This window comes from Lampris incognitus, chromosome 18 (genome assembly GCF_029633865.1).
Source record: "Lampris incognitus isolate fLamInc1 chromosome 18, fLamInc1.hap2, whole genome shotgun sequence".
Lineage (NCBI taxonomy): Eukaryota > Metazoa > Chordata > Actinopteri > Lampriformes > Lampridae > Lampris > Lampris incognitus.
Genome location: NC_079228.1, coordinates 21,646,689 through 21,658,046, shown reverse-complemented (window position 1 = coordinate 21,658,046; position 11,358 = coordinate 21,646,689). Strand labels below are relative to the sequence as shown.

Sequence of the window (11,358 nt, the reverse complement as noted above, 5' to 3'; positions counted from 1 at the left end):
TTTGTCAGGTGCAGTGTGCAACCTGGCTTGGGGGAATTCACGTGTACGAGCCACAACTCTTCATACGTATTACAATCATGAAATCAGTGCACAAGAGAGAAAAAGATGGAGACAGAGAGCGAGCGAGAGAGAGAGAGCGTGTTTGTTTCTGTGCATGGCTGGTAAAAATGACAAGATGAGAAGAGATATTTGATTGAACTAAAACAAACTATTAGTTACTGTGGAAAAATCGATCACTGAAAAAGGAATTCCTCCCTATTCTTATGAACTTATTGTCTCATTTACTCATCGATTATTTAATTGTTAGACGAGTGCAACTTCGATCCAAACTTGGATTCTCCCAAATGCCATTAAAGTGACTGTAACAATCTGAACATGAGTGTAAACTAGAGTTAACACTCAGCGTCTGCTATCTCCAGATGGTTCCAATAAATGCCTTTTCTGGGTCCACATGACATGCTGATCATTAGCTCGCTCGGCGATGATGAATAGGAATCGATATGGAACATTTGGCCGCTTTAAGATGATTAATAAGAGTAACAGTTCAGTTCTCCTTCTGTTCTGTATTTAACGGTTTTATGTGGTCGAATCATTGAGTCGTTAAAATCTTGCCACATTCTTTCTTTCTTCCTCTTTCCCCTCTCAGCTCTGGGGCAGATCATGCTGTATGTGGATGGGATGAACGGGGTGATCAACCATGATGAGACGATACAGTGGCTCTACACTCTGATCGGCTCAAAGGTACAGGGAGATGTCTAGTGAACTTCATTAGAGGGTGCAGGCAAGCAGGGAAAAGGCTCTGTCTTTGCTCATGCTTATGCACGCACACACACACACACACACACACACACACACACACACACACACACACACACACACGTGCACACACAAATGCACACTCCAACTCAGATGCACACAGGCAAACACACAAACAAAAGCTTGCTCTCACCAGGCCTGGGGCAGTATAGTAGTTGGTCGAGCATTATGTAGGTCTTTTGCACACATCTGCTCTATGTTGAAGACACTCTCCTGACCCAAGGGGGGCATGTTTCAGTGGAGCTGTGGTAATTTCGTTTAGATTTGAAGTAATTCATTGATCTGGAAAGGAACTCACTCACTCAACAACTAACAAAGAAACAAAAAATATGACCAAAAAAAAGTTGTTAATTCAAAGTACAGCACCTCCTCGTACCACGTGTGACTCATGCTGGAGGTGAGCGTTTGAATAGCGCTGTGTGGAAAGCGGGTGCTGAGCGCTGCAAAGAGATGCTTCTAGTCGTTGCATCAAAATGAGATGGGTTAGGTGTCTGGTCGACACGTGGCCCGCATCTACTGGGCACATATTCACCGAGTCCTCAGTTGCCTGGCTGGGCTCAGTAACAGTAGTGCTGCACACTGCTTTTCATTTTTGCTCTGGAAGAGTTGCAGCACTCCAGAGCACACATGGCAAAATGTTATTGTTGTACTTCACAGCCTTTATTGTTTCTGCAATTTATGGTCTTTGACAGTTGTTTATACACCTGTGTGTGTGTGTGTGTGTGTGTGTGTGTGTGTGTGTGTGTGTGTGTGTGTGTGCTTGCGTGCGTGCATGTTCCACATGTACATTTTCTGCCAGTTTCGTCTTGTGGTAAAGACCGCTCTAAAGCTGCTGCTGGTGTTTGTGGAGTACTCCGAGTCCAATGCCCCGCTCCTCATCGAAGCTATCACCACTGTCGACACGAAGAGAGGTACTGCAGCCCATACACACCACCGACAACCAAGAAACTACCTCTCATTCATTGCCACTGTATATACATATTCGATTGTCTATTACATTGACAAACAGGCAGACAAGACAGATATAGATAGACAGATAGACAGATAGATAGATAGATAGATAGATAGATAGATAGATAGATAGATAGATAGATAGATAGATAGATAGATAGATAGATAGATAGATAGATAGATAGATAGATAGATAGATAGATAGATAGATAGATAGATAGATAGATAGATAGATAGATAGATAGATAGATAGATAGATAGATAGATAGATAGATAGATAGATAGATAGATAGATAGATAGATAGATAGATAGATAGATAGATAGATAGATAGATAGATAGATAGATAGATAGATAGATCAGAACCGTCGCATGGGCTGTATGAAGTGTGCGACTGCACAGGGCCTCACACCTGGCCTGCAATCCTGCAATTTTTTTTTTAATATATAACTTTTTTTGACTGTTCTTGACCCAACATGTTTCTAAAATTAAAGCCCTGTGTGTCAATTCCGTTATGCATAGTCAGTCACATAGTCACATGAAACATTTTCAGCTTTTTGTTTTTTTTCGGTGTTGCGTCGTTACATAGTGTGTGCTCATCTTACTGCGAGGAAGAAGGAGAAGGGGAAACTATGTCGACTGCATGAGAGCGCGACCGATTTCGTAAACACAAGTCGGGTGCTAGGAAAAGGGAAAAAAATTAAAAAGAAGGACGAATTTCATAAGCGACTGCGAGGATCGCTGGATACACTTCCAGAGACGTGGTGAATAGCTATACGTATGCATGTGACTGTGACCGTAGGCTATGTGTAATGACCGATCTGAAAAATGATCTAAAATCTGAATGAAATGTAGGCTACAGACCTGCAATATTGAATCGTAACATACTGTCATACTTCAACATGCCAATATAAAGTGCCAGCTTGATGATGTAAAGCCAATAGTTTTACGGTTGATTTTTCCTTTGAAAGACTGTAATAGTAAAAAGTCATAGCTGAGACAATGTGAATGATGATGCTGTATCGTTCCACTTATTAAAAATGTATTGCACCGAGATTATGCGTGCAGTAGAACTAGAATAGCTATGTGCATGTGATCGTGATTCATGCACATGAATGTCAATGAGCAGGGCCTCGCAGCCCCTCTGTGACAGCCCCGAGATGGATGGATGGATGGATGGATGGATGGATGGATGGATGGATGGATGGATGGATGGATAGAGTAAATAATCCACTAATATTGATAAACTGATATCCAGGGGTGAAGCCATGGTCCAACACCATGGAGATCTTGGATGAGAAGGACGGAGTAGATACAGAGCTGCTGGTCTATGCCATGACCCTCATCAACAAGGTAGGACACAGAAGTAGACACATTTTAACTGCCACGCCACACACTCATGTGCTAAAAGTGAAGAGCAGGGTAACTTGTCCCAGAAGGATAGAGAATAGAAAATCAAAACCGAGACCTCATCTTCATCCTGCAAGTATTTCCTAGATTTAACTGCTCCTTTAACACCAGTGTAAGATCTAGGTGGTTTTCTTGTACTTCCCAAGTGGTGCCCCTGAGAAATAGGGTTTTTACTTTCACACTTTTACTTTTATGTGTAAAAGGTCAAGATATGAGCTCTGAAGTATTCTTGATGTAGTCTTATTTCGGCGGTTATTTGTCACTAAACACCATGAGATGGCAGCAGCATCGGAAAATGAATGTTAACATTTTACAGATAGCACAACATCAGTATCAAATAGCGTACACCTCTCCAGTTCTTCTATAACTGCCCTTTTAATCCGATCATTTGACTTAAAGTGTGTTTTAGAGGATGCTTTTCAGAATTAAATAATCCCAAAATAACATCTGCTGTATTTCTACGGGATACAGAAAAGACTATGACAAGCAAGATGCTTTTCCTCTTGGGCATCATGTCTTTCTCTTTTCCTCTCCTCTTCACAGACGCTGGCAGCTTTGCCTGACCAGGATTCGTTCTACGACATGGTGGACGCCTTGGAGGAGCAGGGCATAGAGACGGTGGCCCAGAGACACCTGGGTAGGAGGGGCACTGACCTCGACCTGGTGGAGCAGCTCAACATCTATGAGGTCTGAGACATTCACAGGCAAATGCACACACAAACACACACACAGTCATGTGAGCACGGGGACGCACCACATGCCTGCCCGCCCTCACCTCGCCCCTCTTGACCTGTTCCCTCAGATGACGCTGCGTCACGAGGACGGCGATGATGACAGCCAGCCCCCGCCCATGGGACGCAGGGACCGGCGACGAGCCAGCCTCGGGGGCGGAGATAAAAAGCGGGGCCTGGAGAGGAGGCGGAGCCGCAGGGCCTCGCTCAGCCGGTCCGGCCACGCCTCCCCCTGCAGCCCCGCCTCCCCACAGAGAGCTGGCTTCCATCCCTTGAACGCACAGCGAGCTGAGGACGTCAGTGAAAGGTGAGAGGGAGGGAGAGAGGCACACGGGAAGATGGAGAGATTGAAAGGGAAACGAGTCAAAGAGTTCAGTGCATATGAATGTAGACGCATTAATTTATAATAAACTTAAAGCAGCACCAGGTAACTTTTTCTGCTTTAACAAATTCATTTTGGTCACATAGTGTAATTTCAATGGGAGAGTGACACAGTCGCTTTTCAGGTCACTTCCTTAGAAGCCTTGTTTTCCATATGCATTTTGTCAGCGACCAGGTACAATACCTCCTGGGAAGTATAGGGAATGCTTTATAGCAGTTTCTCTTCTTTTCCTGTTTCAATTTTTTTTGCAATTTTATTGTATCTTATCTGCAATTGTAGCTTGTCTTCTTCAGGAACAGTATTTTGAGCCACGGCTTGTAAATTAATCCTCACTTCTAGTTGCTTCATTACAAAGAAAGAAAGGAAGGGCTGCGGTCGTCTTTGCCACAGTTGACGTAAAAACCGTTGCTGAAATCCATAAAGTCACCCGATGCCACTTTAATGATAATAAAAACTTTATTTGTGTAGCGCCTTTGTTAAACAGAGCTTACAACGCCCTTTGCAGGATAAAACGATTGACAAACAACCAGCATAAATGAAATCATGACAATAAAACAACGAGAAAATAAAACCAAAGTAAAATCAGCAGGGAAGTAATAAGGCAGTAAGACCAATGTTGCAGAAATCATGAAAAAGCTAGACTAAGAGAAAACATTTTTGAAGGAGATTTAAAAGAAGAAATGGACCGGCTCCACTAATCTCCTCTGCAAGATCGTTCCAAGGTCTCGATGTGATGACGGCAAAAGCGCTGTTGGCTTTTTCAGCCTAGACTTCATAACAACCAGGAGAGTAGTATTGGAGGAGCATGGGGAGGAACATAAGGAGGAGAGAAGGTCACAGATGTAAGCTAGGAGACACACCCAAATAAGCTTCAAAAGTAATTAAAGCAAAATTCTTTTTATTTTAAACCACGGGCCTGGTTTTGTGGTTTTTGCCATCGCGTGTATCGGTTGTGATTACATTTTATTCACCGGCTTCGTTTCGGAGATTTTGGATACAAGACCACTGCTAGCTATCTCTTCACAGTGGTGTCTTATGGGGCAAGCAAACATCAGCCTTAAAGACTACGTGAAACAGCATTCGGAGCATATATTGGTTCCATAATGTGACATGTTTCCAACTAAAACAGTACAGTTTTAGGGAGGGATTTGATTTGACCCTACAGGATTTAATTGGGTCATGCATAAAATTTTATAATATTATTGGTTGGGGTGTTGCTTGCCTGTCTGCCCGGAGGAAAAGCTGGGCGATTTTGGGAAACATTACGGTGGTTTGATTTTGATGAGAATTATGCTGAAAAAATATTTTGTGATTTTTTTTTTTTAGTCATAACTTGTTGTATGCGTTTATAGTGGAATATAGGCACACAGGAAATGAGCTTACATGTTTAAAAAAAAAGTCAATTTTGGGGGCGCCTGGGTAGCGTAGCGGTCTATTCCGTTGCCTACCAACACGGAGATCGCCGGTTCAAATACCCGTGTTATCTCTGGCTTGGTCAGGCATCCCTACAGACACAGTTGGCCGTGTCTGCGGGTGGGAAGCCGGATGTGGGTATGTGTCCTGGTCGCTGTACTAGCGCTTCCTCTGGTTGGTCAGGGCACCTGTTCGGGGGGGGAACTGGGGAGAATAGTGTGATCCTCCCACGTGCTACATCCCCCTGGCGAAACTCCTCACTGTCAGGTGAAAAGAAGCGGTTGGTGACTCCACATGTATTGGAGGAGGCATGTGGTGATCTGCATCCCTCTCTGGACTGGTAGAGGGGGTGGAGCAGCGACCGGGACGGCTCAGAAGAGTGGGGTAATTGGACGGGTACAATTAGAGAGAAAAAGGGTTTTAAAAAAAAGTCCGTTTTCATTTCACATTGTCTTTAAACCTGTCCTTTCAACAACAACAACAACAAACTCAATGCCTCAGTTCAACTGTGTAAATGATTTTCCATTATCTGACTTCTCAGTTGTGCTGGCCCTTTAGTTTATCGATGGGAAAGTATAGGCTGCTCATTCCTGCACGTTGAACCAGGAAGTAGCTCTGCCATGCGATCAACCCTTGATATTAATGGGCATTTCATGTAATAACTTTTAACTTGCACTTTAATTTTCACTTCCAAATATGTGGTTTACCTAACTGGAGTAAATTGAACTTGTCTGACACTTGTGTTCAGTTGCCCCATTAGACTCGGGTGTAACGCTGTGTCAGGTGTCCAAGGTCTCTACAACAATGCTGATGAGTGAAATGGCATCACATTCCATATGGACAATGGCAAAAACTATACAAACAAAAGCCAGATTGTTTAAAAAATAACTGAATTACCCTGTGATAAAATTTGAAATTGATTTTAAAGTTAGAGGTAGGGCGTCCAGGTGGAATGGCGGTCTATTCCGTTGCCTACCAAAACGGGGATCGCCGATTCGAATCCCCATGTTACTCCAGCTTGGTCGGGCATCCCTACAGACACAATTGGCTGGGTCTGCGGGTAGGAAGCCGATGTGGGTATGTGTCTTGGTTGCTGCACTAGCGCCTTCTTTGGTCGGTCGGGGCGCCTGTTCTGGGGGGGAATAGCGTGATCCTCCCATGCGCTACGTCCCCCCTGGCAAAACTCCTCACTGTCAGGTGAAAAGAAGCAGCTGGCAACTCCACATGCCTCCTCCGAGGCATGTGGTAGTCTGCAGCCCTCTCTGGACCAGCAGAGTGGGTGGAGCAGCGAGCAGGACACCTCGGAAGAGTGGCGTGATTGGACAGGTACAATTGGAGAGAAAAGGGGGGGGGAACCCCCCCCAAAAAAAACAAACAAAAGAAACTGACAGGTAGCCAGTGGATGATTGGCGTGTTGTGCTCATGTTCATTAGTGCCAGCCAAAAGTCTGCGTTTTGGACTCGCTGAAGGGCGGCGAGGGATTTATCGCTAATACCTGAGCAAAGGGAATTTACAGTTGTCTAAGCGGGACAAAATGAATGCATGAACAACTGTCTCCACATTCTTAGTAGAGAGGAACAATTTTATCTTTTCATTCTTTGCAAGTTAAAAAAAAAGGACTGTGCAAGTGACTGAACGTGCTTGGGATTTATCTAAAGCAAAATGAGGGAACAGAGGCAAGACGCATCAGCAGCATTAACAAGGTTTTGTTCCTCCTTCAGGGTTGGTTGATAACGGAGGGTGATCGTGATTGCTCAAACAATATACTATGTTGTGACGTGCACTTATTAGAGAAAGGTTGTGACTGTGTTGTACCGACACTCTCTGCTCCAGAGCACTGTCGGGTCATCTCCCATCCATGTAAGTTCGAAGGCCAGTCGCTGAAAGGTTGGCTCTCTTTTACTACTCATATTATCCATTACTGGCATAACTTCTCACCAACATGCTGCTTTTTTTGGACTGAACCACTGGTGCAGATGTTTTCAGGCACCCAAACGAAACCCCAACCCTCCCCTGTGTTGTCAACGGACACAATAGCCCGCTCTGTTTGCTAAACTGTTTATGTTTGTGATGCCCATCTAAGTGCGCGCATTATTAACCCAAACCAAACGGACCCGTTTCTGAACCCCGTGCCAATATGTGCAGATGGGACATTAAGGAGAGTTGGCTCTAGCGCTCCCCCAGGTAAATCCCTCCTCTCCCTGAATTTGGCCTCCACTTCTGTACATTTCCTTCATCGCCCCAACTCCCTCATTTCCTCTCCTCCCTTGCATCGTCTCCTCTGTGTATCTCTCTCATCGCCTGTCCTTCCATCGTCACCTCTCAGACTGCAGAGTGTGGACGAAGCACGTTTCATCCCTCGGTCGGTGTAAGTACCGCACAGGGAGTGTCTGCTTCTTCACTGTTGCAGTGCTTTATATAACAGCATGGCTAGCCTCAGAATGGGGTGTATGTGTGTGTGCGTGTGTGTGTCTCTCTCTCTCTCTCTCTCACACACACACACACACACACACACACACACACACACACGTCGACAGAGACACCTTCATTGGCTGTCCCGTCCATCAGGCACACATGGCTCTTGTCTTGTGGAACAGCTGGCAGCGTCCACACCAGCCCCGAATGTAACAGGACTCATCTGGTTTCACTAGGCATGGCATCTTCACGCCTCTGATCGAAAATCAGCTCTGGTTCGAATGGTTCACATCTTCTCTGGTTAGGCGTCGCATCTGTTAGCCGATCTATGATCAATTGATGCCCGGCAGCATCCCTTTTCCTCCTCCTCCGTCATCATATGTTTCCCATGTGCGTGTAAAGCCACCCTAACTGAAGGCATGGGGTGTATAATCAGAAACACTCCTCCACTTCTCCTCTACTACACGTCCGTGTGTTCGTTTCCATCTGTGTGCCTAACTTCAACTCTCTCTTTTTATTTCCATACATTTCCTTTATCTGTTGGTCTTTGTCTAAATGTCCTTGTCCGTCATCTTTCTGAGTGTCCTGCATTTGGTTTGGTTTAGTAGTACGATCATATGTATGTGTGAGACAAATTGGCGCACTGCATCGTTTCTACACAATCTTTATTTGTCCTTGTCTCCCCTCATCTCTCCCGCTTTCCTCCCCCTTTCCTTTCTTTTGTGGGAGACCTTGTAGTAAATTTGCATGATATGGTTATGTGTCGTATCATCTTTGCCTCATTTACTTCCACCCCTTGTTCCATCCATACATCCATCCATTCATCCGCCCCTCCTTGTTCCACAATGCCTCCACAGAGAGGAGGAATGTGAGGAAGAGGAAGAGGAGGCTCCAGTGACGGAGTCTGACTCTGATGAGCAGGAGGGGGCTGACAGCCTGTCTAGTCAGACCACCCCCAGGTATTCTAGGACATGAGGATAAAGGGAGACTTCCACCAAATCCAACAATATCCTATGATCTTTCACTTGAAAAAGACATGAGGGGCCACATCTCTCAGCCTCTTTCATTCCTTGTATACGTCCTTCCTTTTTTTTTAATATATATTTATATATACAAAACATTTTATAAAATATTAAATAATAATATTAATATTACTATAATAATATAATATTAATATTAATTATTAATATTATTATTAAAAAATCTTTTTTGTATATTCCTTGTATTTGTCCAGTAGCATTACCGATATCAAACAATAGCGCTGGTGTAATTTTGTTTTTCTCATTATCTACAAATGCCATCAATGAAAAGACTAAATTCCCCCATACTCACAAGTCTGTTCCATCTGGCTGATGCTGCACGTAGCTCCCACCCAGGGAGCCATAGGATCCCATTGTTTTTAAAAATCATTAAACACAGCTTGCGGAGACACATAGCTCCAGCCATAAACACCATAATCCATTATCATGAAAAACCTCTGCGCATCAAGATGCCGTTAAATAAGGATTATTTTCATTATTTCAGTGCCATGCGTTTGTATTTAGTGATAATGTGGCAAGCGGAAAGAAACCAGCTATTGACAGTCCCCATATTGTCATTGTAGAACGGCCACTCAGAAGCTAAAACCTTTAATGACAAGTAAGAACAGCCATTCGCCACCTAGAACCATGTGAACCGCTGTAATAAACAAACCAGCATGGGCAAAGATCCCACATTTAATCCAGTGGGAAGGTCCCAAATATGCACAGTGATTTCTTCCATCGATCACGAGAGAAATCTGTTGCTTTTTCAAGTAATTTCAGGAAAAAGAACTTGGGGGGGGGGCGCCATTTGTTCTTAATGATGCATTATGGTGACCAAAGCAACTGTTCGACCCGATGACCTGTTTTGAATGTTTTTTTTTAATGCAATGGGATCCTGCAGCTTCCTGGATGGGAGCTAAGTGTGGCTAGATGGAAGAGACCTGTGAGTATGGGGAAATTTAGTCTTTTCATAGCATTTGTCAACAATGGGAAAAACACATTACGCTAGTGATATCCTTTAATGCACACCAGTCAAAGTGTTGAATCATTCTTTTCCTATATAGTTATCGCGCTCATCCTTTAGCGCACTTGTGTTTTCATTCATATATCCCCCTGTTTGATTCCTTCTGTCCCCAGCCTGGCTAGAAACTGTACAGCCGCCTCTCACAGAACAACCCTCCAATCCATCACAATCACTACCAGAAAAGAGGAGAAGCCCAAAGAGGAGGAGAAGAGGAATAGTACTGAGCCATCCACCGGCTCCCCATCACCAACTGCAGCCCAGTGTCCCCCCACCCCCTTCTCCCCTCTTGTCTCCTCCCCCCTCACCCCACCAGCCCAGCCCTCCCTTCTGGCCTCCCTGTTGGCCAGGAAGAAGTCCACTGTGACTGTCCCCGCCACCAAGGAGGTCAACCTCCCGCCGCGGGGCGCCTCACGTCCCTCCCCCGACCGGCTTCCCTACCTCCCCCACTCTCCCTTCCACCTTTTCTCATATGACCTGGACGAGGAGCCTTCACCGCCGCCTCCAGCTAAATCCAGGGAAGAGACCCCCAAGACGACACCGCCCAGGTCAGAGGGAAAGCAAGACTCAGTCTCCCATGAGTCAGCAGATCAGGAAGTGACAAAAAAAGACGTTTGTCCTTGCTCCTGTACAACCCTGCAAGCTCTTCTTCTTTTCCTACTTTCCCACCTTCAGTTTCTGGCACTTGTCTTGGCACCAGCCTGAAAATCTTTCACCACTTTACTTTTGTTACCTCGCCTCCTCTTTGACACCGTCTCACCATTCCTGTTAGATGCCTCCTTTCCTTTCTTTTTGCCTGCACTGCTTCACACCTCCCTATTCTGACAGGCTGTTCACTGGCCCCTCACTTCTCCATTTACGGGCTCTTTCACTACATCGATGACCCTCCACGCTTCTTTAAAATCCTTTGCTGTGTTACCCCGATTTCACTCCCCCATGAACCACCATGCTGCTACATTTTCTTTATGAACAAATAACTCTACCTCCACAGGGCCTCCTCATTTCTAAACATGGTTATTTTATTAGAGCCCCACACTTGCTTTTTCCTCTCTTCTTGCACCGTCTACTTTACAGATGTTGTCAAATGTAAACGTAAAGTACGCGTAAATGTATTGTGTTGTTCGACTAGTGTGAGTAGCTTGATGCAGAAGACATAATGCGCTGTCAGGGCGCCATATTCTCTGCGGGCACGGTGTTT

General features: G+C 44.8%; 1 protein-coding gene across 1 annotated transcript in view; it reads left to right on the top strand.

The window, feature by feature from the left end:
- The window catches only part of fhod3a (formin homology 2 domain containing 3a), a 72,194-nt gene that overhangs the window by 41,780 nt on the left and 19,056 nt on the right, over positions 1-11,358 (top strand). The window contains exons 6-13 of the mRNA XM_056298463.1: positions 647-741; positions 1,616-1,727; positions 3,025-3,119; positions 3,720-3,863; positions 3,979-4,214; positions 7,536-7,562; positions 8,975-9,076; positions 10,286-10,708. Of these exons, the coding sequence (XP_056154438.1) occupies positions 647-741; positions 1,616-1,727; positions 3,025-3,119; positions 3,720-3,863; positions 3,979-4,214; positions 7,536-7,562; positions 8,975-9,076; positions 10,286-10,708 (1,234 nt within the window). The remainder of the gene's footprint in view (positions 1-646; positions 742-1,615; positions 1,728-3,024; positions 3,120-3,719; positions 3,864-3,978; positions 4,215-7,535; positions 7,563-8,974; positions 9,077-10,285; positions 10,709-11,358) is intronic.